At 40.0% G+C, this 21,349-nt stretch overlaps 8 protein-coding genes across 8 annotated transcripts; 3 read left to right on the forward strand and 5 right to left on the reverse strand. All coding sequences in view use genetic code 12, as the record gives it.

The window, feature by feature from the left end:
* Positions 1-288: 288 nt before the first annotated feature.
* KIP1 (Kip1p) lies at positions 289-2,901 on the reverse strand (the record flags this gene model as incomplete). Its single annotated transcript, XM_051755012.1, has 1 exon — positions 289-2,901. One exon carries the CDS (start codon positions 2,899-2,901, stop codon positions 289-291), a length of 2,613 nt encoding a protein of 870 aa, XP_051606163.1.
* A 298-nt stretch (positions 2,902-3,199) lies between these two features.
* On the reverse strand, positions 3,200-3,610 carry KGF57_005399 (uncharacterized protein; the record flags this gene model as incomplete). Its single annotated transcript, XM_051755013.1, has 1 exon — positions 3,200-3,610. One exon carries the CDS (start codon positions 3,608-3,610, stop codon positions 3,200-3,202), a length of 411 nt encoding a protein of 136 aa, XP_051606164.1.
* A 454-nt stretch (positions 3,611-4,064) lies between these two features.
* KGF57_005400 (Rab family GTPase) lies at positions 4,065-4,616 on the forward strand (the record flags this gene model as incomplete). Its single annotated transcript, XM_051755014.1, has 1 exon — positions 4,065-4,616. The coding sequence occupies one exon, from the start codon at positions 4,065-4,067 to the stop codon at positions 4,614-4,616; it is 552 nt and encodes a 183-aa protein (XP_051606165.1).
* A 1,073-nt stretch (positions 4,617-5,689) lies between these two features.
* HPC2 (Hpc2p) lies at positions 5,690-7,195 on the forward strand (the record flags this gene model as incomplete). Its single annotated transcript, XM_051755015.1, has 1 exon — positions 5,690-7,195. The coding sequence occupies one exon, from the start codon at positions 5,690-5,692 to the stop codon at positions 7,193-7,195; it is 1,506 nt and encodes a 501-aa protein (XP_051606166.1).
* A 44-nt stretch (positions 7,196-7,239) lies between these two features.
* Positions 7,240-9,273, reverse strand: YBP1 (Ybp1p; the record flags this gene model as incomplete). The annotated part of the gene is made up of 1 exon (XM_051755016.1): positions 7,240-9,273. The coding sequence occupies one exon, from the start codon at positions 9,271-9,273 to the stop codon at positions 7,240-7,242; it is 2,034 nt and encodes a 677-aa protein (XP_051606167.1).
* Positions 9,274-9,415: 142 nt separating this feature from the next.
* Positions 9,416-9,949, forward strand: KGF57_005403 (uncharacterized protein; the record flags this gene model as incomplete). Its single annotated transcript, XM_051755017.1, has 1 exon — positions 9,416-9,949. One exon carries the CDS (start codon positions 9,416-9,418, stop codon positions 9,947-9,949), a length of 534 nt encoding a protein of 177 aa, XP_051606168.1.
* A 480-nt stretch (positions 9,950-10,429) lies between these two features.
* Positions 10,430-11,572, reverse strand: SIM1 (SUN family protein; the record flags this gene model as incomplete). Its single annotated transcript, XM_051755018.1, has 1 exon — positions 10,430-11,572. The coding sequence occupies one exon, from the start codon at positions 11,570-11,572 to the stop codon at positions 10,430-10,432; it is 1,143 nt and encodes a 380-aa protein (XP_051606169.1).
* Positions 11,573-15,404: 3,832 nt separating this feature from the next.
* KNS1 (serine/threonine protein kinase) lies at positions 15,405-17,735 on the reverse strand (the record flags this gene model as incomplete). The annotated part of the gene is made up of 1 exon (XM_051755019.1): positions 15,405-17,735. The coding sequence occupies one exon, from the start codon at positions 17,733-17,735 to the stop codon at positions 15,405-15,407; it is 2,331 nt and encodes a 776-aa protein (XP_051606170.1).
* Positions 17,736-21,349: the final 3,614 nt, after the last annotated feature.

The raw sequence follows: 21,349 nt of genomic DNA on the forward strand, positions 1-21,349 counted from the left end.
AGGTAGGAAATACGGGTAGTAAGGGAAGTATGTGTGGCTCTGCGAAGGGGTGTGGATAACGATTAACAGGGCTAATCTAAATTCAAAGAAAAGCGGACTCGGTGTCAAATTTGGATCTCCGCGACCCGTTACCACACAAAGAAACGGCGCTACCCGAGTACACATCTCAAGCCTTACTACCAATCACCTAAACAAAGTGGAATATATATATTCGCAGATAATTAAAACAGATTTTGAAATATACATATAATACACTATTCAGTAGAAGCACAGCATTTGATATATTTTTTACACAACATTATTGACCGACAGTAACACCTTTCGTCTCTTAATTTCGTCCTCATTAGCCACATTTGTATTCAGACGTTTCATGGTTGGGATCCTCGATGGATTCTGCGCTCTGCTAGGTTTCACCGGTGACATGGAAAACGCCCGTCTCCGCGTCACTGGCTGTGGTGTTTGACGATCGTCGCGAGGTTTCTTCTGTGGCGACAAATCAGGTCTTGATTTGAGTGGAGATATCTCAAACGCACTCTTGGCGTCAAATTGTTGAATCTGCTCTAGGTTGTGACTTATTTGCTGCAACTTTTGCGAGATTTGGCCTTCAAAGAACTTTACGTTTGACTCTATTGCTGGGAGTGCTTTGATATCTGGCAATTTGTCGAGTGGGACAGTAAACTTGTACTTCAGTATGAAATCTGCACTTTCCGAACCTATGGAGCACGCTTCTTGTAACTTTTTGTTTGATTCTTCAAAAGCACGCCTGCCATCTTTCATCTCACCTTCGATCCCAGGGACAATTTCATCAACTCGACCCTTCCAATTTTTCTCATACATAACAACCTGTTCTCGTTCTTTCGCAAGTTCATCATGAGTTGCAGTAGTGGTGGCTTTCATTGCCTTCTGGATCGACCTTTCAATTTCCTTGTGTATCACCAGTTTCATGTTCTCGTAAAGTGATGTGAAATCTTTTTGAAGTATTTCTTTATGTCTCTTTTGTATCGCTCCTTCGACATCAGTCAAGTACTCCTCCTTTAAGTACCCCGAGAGCTTTTCGTTGGCAACTTTCAAGTCGGTCAAATGTTCTTGTATGTTTGTGTGCAGTTTCTGATATAGAGAGTGCAAACCGCCCATACTCTTTCGCAAAAGATCAAAAGTCAGCCCTAGATCCCCATTCACTTTTTCTTGAATGCTCACCTGATGCGATTGTAGCTTTGACTGTAGATCTTGTCGGAAATTCTGCAAGTCCGCTTGAAACGTGTGTTGAAACTGGGCAATCTCTCCTGCCAATTTAGAGTTTGACTGCATTGCAATTGTATCATGTAGTAGATCCACTGATGCATTCAAGTGAATTGAAAGAAGAGTAGTCAACATGGATGCTGATGTGGAGGACTTTTCAAGTACGAGCTTCAACTTTTCGGTTAACGAATTGATAGTAGTCTCTCTTTGTAGTAATTTTGTTGTAGTTTCTTGCAACTTCGATTTAACCTCGCAAAGGTTTTGACTCAATCTCTCAGTCTCGGATCTTAGCAGCGACAATTCATCCTTGCTTTCAATGCTAAGCTTCTCCAATGCATGGCATTTCTTACTCAACAGCTCAGCTTTTAGCGAATCCTCCTTGGACTGAGTTTTCATTGATTCATTTTCCAAAAGTAACTTCTTGTACGTCTTTTGGTCCAAGTAGATACCGTTTTTGTGTCTGGTAGCCATTAAATCCAGATTCAACTGACTTATCTCACTTGTCAAATTCTTTACCAAAATTTTCTTCAAGATCACCTCGGAGTCGTGTCCACTTTGTGGTGTATTTTTCACATTCTTTGCCTTGCTTGCGTAATCCAAGGTGGAACACGTTTCCACAGCATTGATCTGAGCTGGTGAAACGGTAGCAATAAGTGCTGTCTTGGTACTGCCTCCTAGTGAATCTTGCAAAATATGAGTAAGTTTCGATTCTCTGTAGGGAATATGCTGGGACAATTTATGATCATTCAAGGCATTGATGACTCTTCCCAAAGCCAACAACGACTGGTTGATTCCACCTGCCTCCTTGGCAACAGAACCTGACCTGCTAATATTCTCTGACCCGGCCAAATCCACCAAATTCATCTTTGAAACCCGGTACATGGACTCGTCGCTTGCTTGCTTCCGATACAACTGTATGCAGAATATTGTATGAGACCTCGAGGACGTTTCGTTCATGTTGGTAGCTGTAGTTCTCTTTCTATTAAACCCCGTCTTTAGCAACTTGATACCCTCAGCATAATCGTTGATGCAGTGTTCGGATAAGTTTTGAATACCTACTGACTTTTGCGCAACTCCAATTTTGGACACGGAGTTTACCCTCTCGTGCACTCGCAACTTTTTGTTGTGGGTCAGAAGCAAGTCTGTTAGCTCTTCGTTGTATATTTCCAAGTAGGAAACTTTTAGCATGTAATCTGCACCCATGTACTCTAACTTTTCAAAAAGCTCAAACAAAGTTCTCGGTATGATTCCAGCCACTGCGGGTAGTGGCAACTCGTCCATCTTATTGTTGTTATGGAACCCACACATAGTATACGTCTTTCCTGTGCCTGTTTGTCCGTATGCCAAGATGGTTACATTTACTCCCTCCAAAAACTCTGACAACAAAGGAAGGGCGACGTGTGAGTAAAGCAATCCCTGGTCAGCTTGCGAGCCATATACTTGGTCAAACTTGTAGGTCTTTTTGGAGGTGTTTGTAGTGGTATCTTGCGAATTGGATGGTCTCCCAAGTACGCCATTGGAATTAGAAGATTGATTGATTGAGACGTAAGGCTCTTCAATGGAATAGGTGTCGTCCGTTAGATCCACCACAATTGGTGATTTTGCCGCAATCTCTTGCTGATTTCTTCCACGACATCTCACCACTACCTGGATATTTGACATGTCAACTTGAACTGGTGTAAGCTTACGTCTATGGGATAAGTACTTTTGAAAGTGTAAACAAAAGCAAAATAAAAACCACAGGAAGATGTCACAAAAGAATTTCAATGTGTCGCGTGTATTTGTCGTGAGACTTCCCACTGCAACACAAGAGTTTACAACCATTAGCTTCACTTCATCGCCATCTTCGACTTCGTCCGGTGCAGCCCCGATCATGCAAGTGGATAGAGAGCTACAACTCAGAAAGTACATCTTTCCCTAGAATCATCGACGTTAAACTATCTACACATATATACTACTACTAGTCAAAAAAATCGTCATCATCATCATCGTCGTCGTCGTCTAGGGTTTGCTTTCTATTGTAAACAATCTTGGACTGTTGCTTTTGTTGAGTATCTCTACTCAACCCGTCGAGTATCTCAACGATATCCTTCTCACTCAACTTCTGTCTTATTTGTCCAATGGAATATAGCTTAAAAATGTAGTTTTCCACCGCTTGTGCTCTGTCTGGTCTCACTATTCTAACTCTACTCAATCTCTCACGTGCTTCAGTTTCCAAGACCTTGCCCAAGATGGCGCTTGTCATGTCATTGGCTGCAGCTTGTTGTTGCTGGTTTTGTGACGATGAGGGACTCAGACCTCCTCCGCCAGAGCTCTTTTGTAGCTCGGCCAAACGAGCCTGCCTAATAGCATTCAATTCAGCATCATCCATTGTATTTCCAATCAAATAGTCGATTCAGAAAGGTTTGGCTGTGAAGGGTAGCCTAATCTCACTATGGTCTTTAGTTAGTGTACTTTTTTTTTTTTTTTTATTTTTTTTTTTTGGCTTTTCGTGAATTGCTTCTAGAGCGAGCGCCTCTTTAAACAAAGAAGGAAAAAAAAAAAAAAAACAAGCACCTTCGCTATATTACTGATTCTATCTAAGTAGGTGGTGGTAACATAATACTTGTACTATCGACACGGACTACCCCTTTTCATCCCAATCACACATCTAGTATAAACTGAATTTTTTTTTTTTTTGTTTTGGTCATTCACCCCAAGAGACACACTAACAGTTTAGCTACTGCATTACAATGAGTTCGGACAAAACCAATATCCTCAAAAAATACAAGATTGTGTTTTTGGGAGATCAGAGTGTGGGTAAGACCTCTCTAATTACAAGATTCATGTACGATACCTTTGATGAAACATATGCCACTACAATAGGGATTGACTTTTTGAGTAAAACTATGTACCTCGAAGAGGGGAAAACTGTGAGATTGCAATTGTGGGATACCGCAGGACAAGAAAGATTTCGATCGTTGATTCCATCGTATATCCGCGATTCGCATGTAGCGGTGGTGTGTTACGATATTACCAATAAAAAGTCATTTCAAAACCTCGACAAATGGATCAAGGATGTTAAAGTGGAAAGGGGTGATGATGTTGTAATTGTGCTAGTGGGAAACAAACTGGATTTAGCTACTACAAAACGACAAGTCAGCGTTGAGGAGGTGGAGCAATTGCATAACAAGATTGGATCCAAGTTTTTTATTGAGACGTCCACAAAAGCTAATCATAATGTCAAACTATTGTTCAAAAAGATTGCTCAGTCGTTACCGGATTTTAACAAGGAAGGAGAGGAAGATAGCCAGGAGCAATCTAAAAACAAGCCAGAAACCATAAACATAACGATTGAAAATGATGATAAGGCGCAAAGTGCAAGCTCATGTTGCTGAGGTTGTAGTGTATACAGTAATATTAGGCAACGTTGTGATGGTAGCGATTTTGTAGGAAGTGGTCTAGCTGTAACGGATCGTTACTGGGAGAAAAGTTCATAAAATACGTAGTAAACACCAATTGGCTTGATTTGAGATAATGCTGAACACAGTTGGAACAGGTTCACTTCAAATGAGACGGGTATGTTGCGAGGAATGTTGCGAGCCTTTTAATGCGCTTTAGCTAGTGAATATACGTTATAAGTTTACACAACGGGTTGTCCCACCCTGAATGAAACCGCTATAAGCAAAAGTCATAGAGCCAACTGAGGATGCATGGTTGGATTGTCCCAAGCTACAATCATTTTGCAACATACTTGTGCCAAAAATTAGCACAACAAGAAATTCGGTTTCTCTAAAAGATATTTGTAACACACTCTTGCGAGGTAAAAGTATCTATATAGTTTAAACTCTCACATTCATCCACGACGCTAGTGCTTTCCACTAAGTGCTTCAAGTCAGATTAAACTCGAAATTACTAGTTGCAACCTGCACATAGGATTGGCTTTCTCGGTTTATGCAGCATGCGCTACCGATTGCAGATATTTTTTTTTGGTGTTTTTTTTTTTTTTTTTTTTTTTCTCTATCTCTTTTCGCAGGTGCGAACATGCTCATAGTTAACAATAGCACCCATTCGAAACGAGAGCTTGAAAAAAAAAAAAGTGAGACGATTCTTTCGCTTTCAATCTGCAATTTTTTTTTATTTTTGTACTGAGAGCAAAAGGAAATGGAAAGAGAAGTGCAGCAGTAATATAGAGTAAAGAAAGGTAGTGCGCAAGAGTACATGAATTTGTCAACTTCCCAAAAAAATAACCTCTAACTTTAAACAACAGAAACTAAAAAAAAAAACAACCAAACTCAAACCGCAGAAGCTTACAACAACATCATCTGTATAGCTATAGGAACAGCAGATTCTTCAACAACCTCAAAAAAAAAAAAATTCAAAAAAAAAGAGCTGATTTGCAACCAACCCCGCCATCACCAACAACAACAATCTTACCTTCTTGCAGAATTATAGAGTTCGATACTAAACTATGTCACAGGGAACGGCTACCAATGTTTCCATTTCGTCACTTTTGGATTCCAACTCGTCGTCGTCATCCACCGCTGCTGCCAATGCTGCAATGCCAAATATGAAAAAGTTGCAAAGCAAAAACAATGACAAACGACCAGTACAGACACCAGTACCGACACCAGTACTGAGGCTAGTCTCCCAATTTCAGACTTCGTTTGACCCATCAGTACAACCCGTCAATGGTGGCGGTGCAGGTCATGTGGTAGGCAGTTCGGGGGAAACTTCAAAAAAGCCAAAGCAAACAAATATCTCCACGAACGGCAAACTAAGCACGATAGTTGGAGCTGAAAGTTCGAAATCGCGATCGTTATCATTATCACCATCTCCTGCCATATCAGCCCAAGTGAAAAAGTTTCAAACACAATTTCTGGTGGAACCATCACCTCAACCAAAGAGTAAAACGTCCATCAACTCGATAATCAACATGGATGACGTCCCAACCCAAACACCAGCTCTGCTTTTTCCAACCACCCCCCGTGAAATATTTAGGAGTCATGACTTTGGTAAGAAAAAGAGACCAGGTTTGCTGACCGATGCAAACGACCCGAAGAAACACAAATCCAATACTCCAGAACTCCACAATTCCCCCAGTATCACTTCGAAGCTGAATCTAAAGCAGACACGTACCTCAAAAGAAGCTGGTGACGCATCTCTGGCAAGCAAGAGCACTCTACCGAGATCAAATTCGAATGCGACAAAGTCTCCACCAAAACCCGTCAATCTTGCTGCTCCCACAGTGATCAATCTACTAAACCCAGTTGAGGGGGACAATATCGGACAATCAACTACAGCAGCAGCAGCTGCTGCTGCACCAGATGTCGATAAATCCGACAAGGAAAAGGAAAAGTCAATGGAAAAAACTGCAAAGGAAAAGGAAAAGGAAAAGGAAAAGGAAAAGGAAAAGGAAAAGGAAAAGGAAAAGGAAAAGGAAAAGGAAAAGGAAAAGGAGAAGGAAAAGGAAAAAGAGAAAGAAAAGACTGACCCACCCATCATTGCATTGAATATCCCTCTACTAGATCCCAAGGACCCCCAGCCTGGTAAGGCTGAAGTGGTGGTGAACGTGTTGAAACTAGCCGAAGACAAATATGGGTGGTCGGTGATGCACCCCAAGGCGAAATCAGCCATTGAAGTCATGGACGATATGATTGATGATGAAGACGACGATGATGACGATGAAGATTTGGGCGATGATCAAGAAAAGGCGCCACAACAACAACAACAACCAAACTCGGTTCTACCGGTGGCACCAAGAGGCAAAGAGTTGACTGAAGAACAGTTGGTACGACAACATGAAATCAAAATGATTCGTAAAGTGGGTAAATACGATTTTGAGGATCCGTTTATTGACGATGTGGAATTACAGGTTGAGGAAGATATTTCAAGCACCAAAGAAGGATTCTTTGTTTATTGGGGTCCATTGGTTGACGATAGGAGTTCAAGTAAGAAGGGTGTTAAAAAGAAGTGAGAATATTTCTATTGAACAAGATACAGACAATTTTGAATACCAATTTACTCTCTAATTCTATCTATTGTAAGCTTCAACATTCCAGCGGCGTTCTTTTCAAGCTGGTTCAGGCCATTTTTATTAATGGACTCAATGTTCCTCTCGAGACTCTTCAAGACTTTCTCCACTTTGTCAGTATTCGCGACAACAACATCCTTCTTCTTCAACGCCACAAGTAAATTCAAGATTGACGCCAACGCTGAAAGTTTACCCGGGTCCATTCTAATGTCTCCATCACTCTCAATAAACGCTTCCGACTGAGCCAATATAGCCCATTCAAGAATATCATTAAACTTTTCATCGGTCAAGGCGTAATACGTGGTGGTATTTATCCTTCGAGGTGGCAATTCAGGTGCCTTTACCCCAGCACCACTATTCTCCTTGAGAGACACCTTTCTCAAATCCAGTTCAACGTCATTGACATTGGTTTTCAGAGTCAACAAAAGATGCTTATAAATTCCAATCAATGCAGGTCGTATCACTTCAAATGGACAATTTTCAATAGTGTCCTTAATCACATCGTACCCCACTGATTCCGGAGTCAAAATCAACAATTTTGTCAACAATGTCAACATCATGTACCGTACTCTCAGCGACTCAAACGAATGGAAAACAAAAATCAAGCATTGGTAAAAAACTGGCAAATACTGTTGAGGAATCGATGTCAAATCAATCTTGGCATCGTAGTTTGGGTCACTTTTGATTTCATTTTGTTGTAACGCATACCATATCCAAAACAAGGCCACATCCTGCAATGTTCGATGGACAAATGTCTTTTGCACCATTTGCGGAATGAGTAATCGTAATGCAATGCAAATGGCATCGCTTAATGTGATCAAGGGGCTGTCAAAAGAACGCTTAACAACAATGGACTGTGTGAATAATATGATTTCTCCAAGTACAGAGTCATTGATAGACTTGGCGTCACTATCCACAATATTTGTCAACAAATTAGTCTGGTAATCAACAACACATTTTTCAAACAACACATCAGCAAAATCATCACCACTGTGGGAGATTCCCCACACAAGCTTCTTGGAGTCGTCAACAAACTTGTCAAATATAGTCTTCAAATAAATATCAAACAGGTACGACAACTCGTAAAATCTGTCCAAAATGGCAGTATCCGGAGCAGTCTGGTCATCGAGAATCTTCCCTGCATCTCTTTCCAAATGGTAGAAATGGCGCATTGCAAAATACGAAATGTAGGACGTAGTGCCCATATACACCATATTGGTGATAAAACCAGTCAAGAGCTTCCTAATCAAATAATCCTCATCCTTCTTGATTTTGGCGAGCTCGGTATCTGTATGTTTCACGTTATCCGGCTTTGGAGCACCGTCGTAATTTCTAGCAAAGCCATACGCCCTCTTCAATACAAATTGATAAGTTTGGTTGGCGATTGGAGTTTGTAGCAAACTGTACATCAAATTGATATACGACCCCACACTCATTGCCAACAATCTCGATGGGTACAAAGTTGGTATCTTTCTCAAACAATTTGCCATCAATTCATTGAGATTGTACAACTTGATTTCGAAAAAGTTTTCCTTATTGCTAAACTCCATATTTGGGTCATCACTCAAACTCAACGATGCCAACAATTCAGAGCTCTTCAAAAACAACTCTTTTGGGTTACCTTCTTTTGCTAGAATCTCAAATATTTTTAAGATCTTGTAAACACACGGTGCATCTCTTATACCTGAGTTGAATTCAAAGTCAGATTCAATATAGGGGATGATGATACTAGGGATATCCCAACCAATTTCATAAACCAAAGTATCACTCAGCAGCAAAATTTCCAAGAGACAAGACATGAGCTGTTCTCTTTCATCGTAGGTGTAGCGAGATGGGTCGTGTAATTGAATATCTAGCAATGTGCTGTATGACAAGTAGTCCTTTTCCGCAACTGCATCCTTTGCACCATTGTTTAAGCTTTCCACAACCTTTTCAAATGGAATTGGCTCATGTATTGTGGATTCACTCTCCAAGTCCGACGTTGACCTCAAATCTGAGTTCTCTTCTGCTTCAGATGTCATTGAGACGCGAGTACTGGTTTAACAATAGCAAAAAGGGTGTCTGACCCTTTAGATTTTTTTTATTTTATTTTATTTTTTTTTTAACAAAGTTTTTCTGTCGCGGAGAATCCGTTTTGCACTTGTAAGCTCACTCCAGATAACTATGTCACATATACGGCACTCCGAGCCAGAGAATGAAGATGATTCCTCAAGTCTATCATCAAGCTCATCGTCCAACCTGTCTTTACCTGTGAAGGTAGATGCTACGGAAGACATAGAGGGTCAAAAGTTGGAGCCTCGTATACCACTATCCACATCAATCATCTTGAACAAACTACCCGTGGAAAGACAAGAGCAACTAGAGAGAACGCTTGAAGAGCGTGAACGAAAACCGCCTCTCAAAGCCGACATTGCTGCTAAACCGGTCGCGGATGAGCCTTTGAGAATCAGCATACGATTTCAGCCGATTGGGTCAACCACCGCCATCAATCCTAAGGTTTTCAAAATATCATCAACGCAAACAGTGGCCACATTGAGCAAATTTCTTTGTAAACGGCTCAAGCAGACCCACTTATGCCTATACATTCAGAACTCATTTCTGCCGGCTCCCGAAGAAAATATAGGCGATTTATACAGCTCGTTCAAGACAAAAGATGAATTAATTGTGAGTTACTGCAACTCAGTTGCCTTTGGATAGGTGCGAGGGGCTTAGCTGAACTTAGCTGAGCTGAGCTGAATTTAGCAACTACAATGTACATCGACTTAGAAAGGCAAACTTTAATATAAAAAAAATGTAAAATATATATATATATAAATCTAGATAAAGAATATTCAACCATCGACTCAACGTCAGTGGAAGATTGATGGTATCAGCAAAATTTCAACAAAACAAGAAAAGGCAATCAAAAAATAATACAGCATTGAAGTTTGACACAATCGTTGGCAGTAGCAACAATACCAACCAACCAACAATATTTCTCTCAGACAGTAAAAGACCGAATCAAGAGCCCAAAAGAATACAAAAAAAAAAGGGCTCGGAGATCAATCTTTGCTCTTCTTTTTATTTTGGACCAAATCACAAACGAAACGAAACGACAATTAAAAAGAAAAAAGATAAAAGAAAACACACAGCTCTTTTTTTTTTATCTCATTGGAACCAGTTGTAGTTCATCTCTTTCTAGTAAAAGACAAACTTGGCGTTACCGGAGTTGACAGTGACGGTACATCCATCAGATCCGTGACCATTGTATTGTCCGTTTTCGTACTTACAGTTTCCGTTAACGTCGTCACCTTCGATTTTAATGTTGTAGTTTGGTTGGTCTTTGTTGTTTGGGTTTGGAATCAATGACAAGTAAGTCTTACCACCAGTAGTACCAGCACCAAGGACAACTGGGGCCCAGTTACCAACGCCGGAACCAGAAGTTCCCCAGATACATCCGTCTTCAACAGAGACACCAGCGTTGTTGACATAGTATTGAGTAGAAGTCTTGCCACCTTTCCAGTTGTAATAGTTGTCGGAGTCAACAACAGCAACTGGGGCAGATCCACCACCGGACAACAAGGTTGGGATGTTCATGTTTTCAGAACCTGGGTAGTCAGTTCTACAGATGGCAACATCCTTAGAGATTTGCGAGTCAAATTCAACATTGTTGGCACCCCATGAACACAAGTAGTCCTGATCTTGGTTTGATCTGTACAATTTTCCACCCTTACAGTACAATCCACCAACGGAGATACCGTTGCTTGGTTGTTCAGATGGCCATTGGGTCTTTGACATACCAGCTTGACAAGCGTAAGAACAGTAGTAACCATCTTGGCAGTTGGCAGAAGTGTCACCTTGCTCATTCATGATGGTGGTCCATCCACCGTTCAATCCTGAAAGCCAGTCAACAGCAATAACACCCTGACCAGTGACAACAGAGTCACACGAGTGAACACCGTCTTCGAATTTTTCAGTTGGGTCAACAAAAGCCTTCAAGTCACCAGCAATTGAGGAGTCGCCTGATGATGATGAACCAGTTTCAGTTGAAGACTCTTGACTTGATGAGGAAGCTGATGAAGAAGAAGCTGAAGTTGGGGAGCTGGTTTGCCCACCTTGAGATGAAGATGAGGATGAAGTGACAGTTGATGCTGAAGCAGTAGCCGAACCAGAAGCAGTGGCAGACGGGCCTGAGACGGTGTTTCCGTTTCCGTCAACATAGACAACTTGAGTGACAACTGCTCTCTTTTCTTCTTGGTGGTGGTGGTGGTGTTGATGTTGCAAAGGAGCGGATAAAGCAGTAGCTGCGATAGTCAACAAACTCAAGACTGATGATTTCATTTTATAAAATGTTGTTAATAGTACGATAGGTAATAATAGTTGGAGGAATAAAACTCTTGTTTAATAAGGAAAGACAATAGTTGGGTGGTAGTAGTAGTAGTATAATACGTTGTAGTAGTAAGTTAACTAACGTCTATATTAAATGAATGTGAATAAGCTTGATCGTTGGATGAAGAAGAAGAAGAAGAAGAAGAAGATAGCAATGTATGATAACTTTTTGGTTGACGGAAATGGAAATATATTTATATGAAATTGTCGACAATATTTACTATTTACTATTTACTAAATAATTGTTTGTGTGTTTACAGTAAAGGGAAAAAAATTTTTTTTTTTTTTTCTTTTCTTTTTTTTTTGTATTTACTCTGCCCCATCAAAACTTCAAACAAACAAATTGCAACAAAAAGAAAAGAAATTGTTTAAATTGAGGGTTTCCTGTATAAAAGAAAGAGTCAATTGTGACACAAGCAGGACATTGACATTGTTCTAAATTGCATTGAATTATTTTATTGGCGTATGTTCCTGCATACAGGTGCATTTATTTATTCATCGTCTGTTTATTAAATCGCCTTAATGAGTTAAATTGGTCTGCAATACAATAGAGCAATTTTGTGTTATAATCCCAACTTTCAGAAATTAATTATTTTTCCTTTTTATTTTTATTTTTTTTTTTTTCTCTATTTAGTGAGAGAGAAAGAGAGAGAGATCTAGAATCACTTGCGACATATACACTACAAAACCACCAACAGCATATAATTGGATACATAATAGAGTAAATAAAAGAAGTTGCTACCAGTAACATGTTACCAGTAACCATAGTAACAAGTAAAACCCCTCCTCTTGCTATTCTTTTCTTCTCCCTTCGCATGGCAGCGGTCTTGACAACGCAACACCTTGGTCTAATCACAGGACAATTGACTCGCTATCCCGTTGTCTTTTTCGTCTACAAAAGCTGACACTCACTCACTCACTCCTTCCATCCCTCTCATTTGATTGGCGCTTTGGATACGACAACGAGAGGAGGTATTACAATTGAAGAGCCACAGCTCGCCTTCCTGATAATGACACTACCCAATGGTCCTCTTCTCGTCCTGTAGGTGTCCATTAAACACTACAGCTTCATAACCCAAGAGAATAAAGTGACACCTCAATATTGAGTCTGAAAGGAATACTAAACTTTAATTAAATTACTTACATATGGATAGGGGATCTACGCTTCCACCCGTTTGTTGCATTTCTTTTGTTTTTTTTCTTTTCTTGGAAGTCCCCTATTCTCTCTCTCCATTACTTGTCCTCTTTGGGCCACACTAATTGGCCCATTTAAAATTGTAACCATAATGAAACCGCAGGACCTGTGTTGAAAAAATTGGTTTCAAACACAAAAATGAAGAGACCAGTCGTGTGCTGAACAGTTTTTTTCAACAAAGGCTCTGAATTGCAGTGAGGCTGTAGTCGAGCTCCTTCTGTTGTATTTTTTGTACATGGTACACGTAAGTGTTAATTAAGGTGCGACAATTGGGTGGAGTTTTAAACAATAGGCAATACACTAAAACCGTTGGGTAGATGGTAGTGGTGACTTAGATTGCCATTAGATCGGAAGGCGCCGAAACACCCTTCCTCTTGAATATACAAACCATGGGTGGGCATTTTCAATCGAAAAATCACACCGTAAAAATAGATTCTCACTTTCGAATTCTTTTAGCCCGTTCGCATAGTTTAGATATATTTGAAATTTCTCAATCATTTTCGAGCCGTTCAATTGAGAGGCCTTTTCCGCCCATTGCATCAGAGATTTAAGTTGACGATGTTTGCCACCGTCTCCTACATCTCAACTCTCAGCTGTTCTAGTCCCACGTCTCATTCCCTCTTTTGTGTGTGCCCTGGTTGATTTTGTGGATGTTCATTCTTGTACATTTCTCTCGTTTTTGAGTTGTACACACCTCAGCCTAAATAGGAAGTGTCATTTGAGCTGAGAGTGTGAATAGGAGAGAAGAGAAGTTTGTGTGAACAAAGCAACTTATCAAAAACGGTTAGTGGAGGTATCGGGTGGGGAAAACCTGTATTCCGAACAATAGTGTAAATCTAGCAAATCACCGTTGTAAAGAGTGAAATTTTTGTGTATTGCCCCCACCCTTAAATGCAACCTCTGCACAGTTGGATCAAAGTCTTCTTCATAGTCCACATGTTTGCTTTGTTAACTCTACAAAGCTTGGAGCCACCAATACAGAGCTTGGTCAGTAGTTATATTTGTAACATCAAGGCTCCAAATCCGAAGTATTTCCGCCGTAAAGAAATAAAAAGAAAAGCTATTCTACAATTTGTGGTTGAATATCAGATTTGCCTTCATTTGAACATGACGATCTGAGACATGCATAAAGATTACCCGCATAGCTGATTCATGCATTACACTAGACTGGAATTAAAAAAAAAACAACCTGCTTTGTTTATCTAAACTCGCACTACACCGTCTGAGCAGTGGTGAAAATTTTTTTTTTCACCAGTTTTAGTTTTGTGTGCAATTGACTCTGTTGTGACATGTAACCAATTACTGGTCCGCATTTGGACTATAAAGTAGAGTATAGACAAATCTCTTATTGTTTACAGGGCTCTCCAGTCTCATGTTTTTTGGTTATGTTGTGAATCTAGACCCCCCCCCCCCTCCCCCAGTTGTTGAGAATAAGTGGTAAGCGTTGGCAAAGAAACAACCAGTAGTTGAGTAGTGATGAATGGAAACGCTTCTGTGAACACTGTAAGTAGAAAAGCTCTAACTCAGGCACAAATCGAGCCTTTTTGCTTAAGATGCCTTTGCCACCAGGCTTAACTCACACTTCATGGCTCCACTTTCCACAATCAATGTAGGATAAATGTCTTTTCCAATCTAATGAACGAGAGCAGACATGTCTCGTTTCTTTTTTTTTTTTTTTTTCCTGTTTTTTGCATATATTGTCTTGCTTATTTACTATGCATAAACGAGACCGTTGAATTTAGGATTGGTCTTGCGGAGCCATCGCAGATCTAGAACGCAGATCTAGAATACAGTCATACTTCAAAACGTAAGTAGATTGACTATTAGACAGGTCGTATCTTCGTTTCTTTTTCCTTTACGTTAACTCATCTCACGTCTGATTATTAATCCAAGGGTTATTTCAACAGGAGATATACGAAGATATTTGAAAGGAGGGGAACGATACGGAGTGATTCTCAGAACCAAAAAGAAAAAAAAAATAAAAAATAAAAAAAAGAAACTACACACATCGCTAATATTGTGATCATGTAGAAACGCATTGTCAAGAGAGGTCTAGATGTTGCGGTGAATGCGTTGGCTCGTTTTCAAGCTGCAGCTCTAGTTACATCAGAATCCTTACAGACGCACCTTTGTAGCAGGACTAACCAGACTTTCAATCCAGGTACACAGTTTTTTTGCAATCCCTGTTCAACGTTTTCACCATCCTTCCAACTCACCCAAGAGTCCAATACATGAACCCCAAAACGAATATATTGTATTAAAAACCCATAAACTAACAAACAAAAGTAGAAAGGAAATAGTAATGATTAAAAAAAAAAAAAAAAAAGAAAAACGTAGTCTCAACTAGTTAGTCACATTGGAAAACAAAAAATTGGGTATAACGAAGAACTGAAAAAAAGAATTAAAAAATCAAAGAAGGAACATAATCGGAATCAACGAAAGTCTAACCCACAACAACCCACAACGATGACATATCGTTCACAAAAAAAAGGGGACATGATCAAAAAAGTAGTGAAAAGCAGGAGCGAGTACCTTTAGTATCCTCCTCCTCTGCCAACACCGCACAACTCAAACGTTCTCAATTATTGCCTAGACTGTGCCCTCATCTTGTATGCCTAGGTTAAACCATGGATGGTTCAACGCCTCCAACGCCGTGATTCGATCCCTAGGGTTAATCACAAACATCTTCTTCAACAAGTCAATGAAGAACCACCAAAATGTGAAATTTCCAAAATTGATCAAATGCTTATTCTCTTCATAATTTTGATTCAACGAGTAGTCAAAATTTATCCTCAACCCGATTCGCGAACTGATGAATAAATCAATTCGAGACAACTCCTCAACGGCAAGAATAAACTTCTGTGGAGTCGATTCGGTGGGAAACTTCAAAACCAAAGAATTGGCCACGGTTCTCTCTTCATCGAAAATGACATCTTCATCATCGTCGCCACCAACATCATTGGAGACATCTGAGCTATCCATTGTATGGTACATATTTCGACGGCGTCGGCTCAGGTCGTAATCAACATCGCTATCAAGACCAACGGCACCGACATTGCGAACAACCTCCCCTTCTACATCATCATCATCCTCATCATCATCCTCATCATCCGAGCACGACGAAATTGAACTCGTACCCGCGGGCGAGTCCCGCACAGAGGAACGCAACAAGTTGGCTTCCAAAGAATCACCACCGACATACTCATTCGTGAAATACTCGAGCCCGCACTCATTCTCATTCAACTTGGACAATTTAACCATCTCCTTATCAATCCGATAACCAGCAATCTTTTCAATCATTGCCAAGTGTTCCAAATTGTCATGTGTTTTGAATAACGGCTCACCGATAATAAGCTCCACCAAAATACAACCTATTGACCACATATCACAGGGAAACGACCAGCCGGTCCCCAACACAATTTCGGGAGCCCGATAATGTCGCGTTGAAACAATCAGCGAATGGTACTCGTCATCGAAAATGGCGCTTCCAAAATCAATAATTTGTATCAACGGATTCTTTAAAACTTTGGACGTCTTGGGCACTCTTTTGGTGCTGCTTTTGGGGGATGTGGCAGTGGCGCCAAGATTCAAAAATGCACTCTTGATGGTAGAGCTGTACAATTGTTTCTTTGTAAACGAGTCATCGTGTAGCAAAATGTTTTCTGGCTTGAGGTCGGTATGAATCAAGTTCAAGTCATGAAGAAAAGTGACTGACCTAATTAGTTGTTTTGAAATTGCTTGTATATGGCTTCCAGGAAACGAGATAAACTTGTTATTTTCCAAGAAGTCATACAATGAAATCTTCAACAAGTCAGTGACAATACAAATATGGCCACGATAGTCAAAACATTCACGTAAATGAATACAATGGTTCTTGTTTGCATTATCAAACTTCTTTAAAGTCGACAAAATCCTCAATTCAATTCTGGCAGCGTCTCTATATTTCTGAATGTTTCGAATAATCTTTATAGCAACTTGCTCCCTATTGACCTTGTCAAAACATTGAACAACTTTACCAAATGTTCCCTGGCCCAACAATTTGACAATCACAAACCGATTGGCAAACGAATCATTAATTTTGATAATGTAATGACCATTTTCGTCATCACACGGTGGTAGATTGTTTTGATGCGGTATAACATTGGTCTTGATATTGCCCAATTTGGGTGTTTGTAGTATATAATTGTTGGGGAGTTTGTTGTAAAAACACTTTACTTGGGGTAGCTGAGGTAGCGAGCTCGTACGTTGTTTCTTCACTCTCGTTGATTTGTCAATCTCAAATTGGTTAACATTGAAAAGATTGTAAGCTTCTTGCGCATCGGGGTTTATCAAGATCGAATCACTATTGTTTCTTCTCCCCCGTGGAGCAACGTTTTTTTCATCAATAATGATGATATCGTCATCATACTCATCATCCTCTTCCATAGTAATGGCATTATCGCCATGTGCAGCACCGTCTCTTGCTTCAACGACATCAATATCGTCCAAAACAAAAGTGTCCGTCTCCTCGTCATCCAAAACAACATCATTCTCTTCAGCCAGTAAAAAGGGATTGTTGAATTTTGACTTTTTGGGTTGCATCTGAGGGCTAAAGACGATTGCGGAGCTATTATACCCGAAATTTGAATTTTGGACAAAATTGCCATTCGAAGAGCCCTCAAATTGGTGTGTTTGGTCAAGATGGTTCAATTGGTCAAATTGAGCGGGGCCATATTGCCGAGCTTGGTGATTTTGATGTGGTAGAAACAGCAGTTGTTGTTGTTGTTGTTGTTGTTGTTGAGATTGTTGTTGCTGTTGCTGTTGTTGCTGCTGTTGTTGCAGCAGCAGCAGTTGATACGACGAGTTGAGGGCTGCGGATTGCAGTGCAGCAAAGTTTTCACTATATCCCCTAGGACGCTTTCTGTTGGTCAACAACGACATACTAGTTAGGACTTGGAAAGTGGATGGCAAGGTAGACAAGAACTTGTTGTGTCTACTTAAGGACAGATAAGGAAGGGGAGAGGGAGCGGTGGTCTCCTAAGTTGCTGTGACAAGAAGGAAATAAAAAGTGTATCACCTGCCGAAGTGAGTTTGCTTGTCAAGATAGTAAGGAGGTGGCTTACTATCCCTCTGGGTGTCGTCGTCTATGAATCACAGGGCTCTGTATGTGTATGTGTATGATTTCGTTTATGTTTGATAATTTGTAATATTTTGCTGATAACTGTGAGAAAAATAATTTTGGATAATTTTGGGGAGAGAGAGAGAGAGATAGTGCGTGCACAATATTACAATTCTCTATTGTGTGTGTGTGTGTGTTATCATTACAAAACTGTAAAACTTTCCCATTTCTAATAAATATGGCACACGTTCTAGCCACACTGATAAGTGTATTAAAGCTTTACCAATAGTTGGTCTCAGCGTTGGGTGACAAGAATACTTGATTGACTTTTCAACAACTGTTGTGATCCATTTTAAAAGTAAAAAAGGCAGAGAGAGAAGCTGAATAAATAACAGCACCAACAACGTGGTGTGGTGTGGTGTTGTGTGTGTGTATGTGCGTGTGTGTGTGTGTGTGCGTGTGTGTGTGTTTTTTTTTAAAAAAAAGAAATCAATGAAATGGGGTGTCTTGGGAAAGCGGAGAACTCTTTTTTTGCTTTTCATTCAATTTCATCAATACGGATGAGTTCTTTGCAAGTGCATCCCTGCTAACAGCTAACAGATACCCCCCACATTGGCAGTAGGTCTACTCGCACGTGGGCCCTTCTGCTGGCTACATCCAAACACTTATCTATCACCGTTAGTCTATACAAATTTCTCTTGTGCTGTTGTAATACTTTTTTCCCTTTTGTAAGACAACGCATTTTTTATGTTGCTCCCAACACACATACAGTGCAAGTATGGTCAGAACTGCGGTAATTTTTGGGTACTTTTGGAGCACGGTATTTGGATATCTCGTACCCAAGCATACTTTGGGTTTGAGATGCTTACGAGAAAGCATACTATGAATCCCATGAGTATTGAGGCGTTATCGTACAAGACGAAGTGGTCGTGCGCAGTCCTGAAACAAACAACAAGTAAAAGAAAACGGAGTTACAAAACCACTAAAAATGAAAACGTGGGAGATGTTTGAAACCGACACCAGAAGGTTGAGCTCGCAAATAGGCTTAGTTGAGAGGATAAACGAAAGATGAGGAACAAGTCTGATTGGTAACATACTTAGCATACGAAAACGGTTATGTTACTTAATCTAATGTGTGGTCGTTATTATGATGCTAGTGTAAACCAAAGCACCTTCGCAGCACCTTATTTGTTTCTAGTGCACGACTTTCATGAGGTAACAACAAGGGTGGGAGGGGAACACAACTTGGGGCCAATAAGTCCCCTTCTTCTCAACATATAGTAGCTACTCTCATTGTGTAGGCTAACCGGGTTGGCTTGGCCTGTTATAACAGCCTGGTTTCCATTTGCACAATCTCTTTGAAGTCCCAATCTGACGGTTATTGATTCGCAGAGATAGCTTTTACGATAACCTCCGATACTCTATATCCGTACCCACCATTCGTATAAACGAGTACACACTTCTCAAATTCTTCCGCCATGCCCCCTCGATTTTGAAATAATGGCTAACGAGAGAAGCTTCTACTGCCTCATCTGTCCTTATTTGTTTACTTCCCCTAAAGCCATTTCATTTTCTGATTGCTTTTACGGTGCTTCTTTTGAATTCTTAAAGTGCAGTATCATGATTGATTCACCAGACCCTACAACCAAACCCAATTACATTTTTACCGCTCCACATTTACGTCGGCTACTGTTTCAAGATAATAATGTTGATCCTGATAGTCCTTTCTTGGGTGCGAGCGCTTTGCAGTACTTATTCCTCTGCGTATAAACAGTATTTGTTAACGTTCAAGCCATTTTCAATATAGGTTTGAGTGCTTCACTGTGAATGCCATGAAATGTGTCATTCACTCTTGTTGTAAAAGTCTCTCGCGTGCTATAATCATGGTTATTAGAGCTGGCTGCATTTTGTGGCAAAGCGAAGAAGTTTCCATTCCATTTTTGTGACGTTTGTTTCAAAAAAAAGGTACACCTTATACAATGCCAAGCGGTTAACGAATAGCCGTGGAATGCTATGACCAAATACCAAAACATTGCAGTGAAATGTTTGGATATGTATAGATTTTAGTCAAAATGATTAACAGGAGCTAGAAGCATTTCGTATTGACCTCGCCATGCAGCAGTCGCCTCGCCCCGCAGTTCTCTGCCTCGATTTCTGCCCATAGTAGTGTATCTTTATCCAAAAAGTCAAGAAAAAAAAAAAAAAAGGAAGTTAAATACGAAGCCGCATGGAGACACACCAACTTTATCCGGGACCTTGTAACAGAAAAATTCTTTGATAACAAAAGGGTGTTAACCGATCGATTGGTGGATGTCTAGTTTAAACCTGACAATTTGTCTCTTTGAAGAGACGGAAAAAGGGAAAACCAGACGCCAGTACAGTTTTGTTGCCACATTTAGTCCCTTGTGCATAATTCTGAGACACCGCCACATCGTAACGACTGTTAAACTATGGGAATATAATAAAACTGAAGAGATGGCATGATTAAAGAACAAAACAAAATAAAAGCTTCCCTGACGTTACAAATGCAAAATATTATATAACTAGAAGAAGAAAGCTCCGAGGAATTTGCAACCATTTATGTTTCGACAAAGTACGCTCGACCAGACAAACTGTATATACTTACACTAAACATACATTATGCAGGACGGTAGCGTGTGGTGCATGAATTTCCTCTTTTGATTACCAGCGAGCGCGGTTTATTGTTCAGAGCAACAGCACTGAAAAAAGATTACACAAGAAGCAAAAGAACCCAGAAAAGAAAGAAAACGAATAAGGTGTGACGATTTCTTAGTCGTGACTTTTATATTTCGAACTGTGTGACTTCCTTTATGCTTCTTTGCGAGCCGTGCTGCTGTCATGGAAAATGGAAGCTCGTCATATGAGGTGAGTGCATTTTTTCTTTTCTTCCTTCTCCGATATGCAACCACGGATATTCATAGCGGTTATGGAAAAAAGTAAGATTGCTCTGTACTACACAGTATTGTGTAACTCAATCCTCACAGCGGGCTCTGCATCGACGGAAATACGCATACTCAACTATATGTTATTTTGTTTTTGTAGCCCGTTTCTGCTAAAAATATTTCAGTACCTACATACACGACTTTGGATACAGAAGCTTGAAAATGCAATGCAAGCATCATTTACGGTGCTTCACTATTAAGATGACGAGGCGGCATAATACTAGGCTTTTGCAACCTTTACAGAAGTGTGGAATATTATCTTCGCTAAGAGGGGTATCCTTGTTGTATTCCACAGAATACTGGCCGATTCGAAACCTTAAATTCAAAGATGTTACACGGGGATTTAATGCACAGCAGTATAAACTGAAAAAATAAAAAAAAAAAAGGAAAAAAAAAAAAAAAAAAAAAAAAAAAAAAAAAAAAAAAAAAAAAAACAAATTTAGAGACAATAAGGGGAGAAACACGATTGTGTA

The sequence above is a fragment of the Candida theae genome, assembly GCF_024610275.1.
Source record: "Candida theae strain CBS 12239 chromosome Unknown scaffold28, whole genome shotgun sequence".
NCBI classification, from domain to species: Eukaryota; Fungi; Ascomycota; class Pichiomycetes; order Serinales; family Debaryomycetaceae; genus Lodderomyces; species Lodderomyces theae.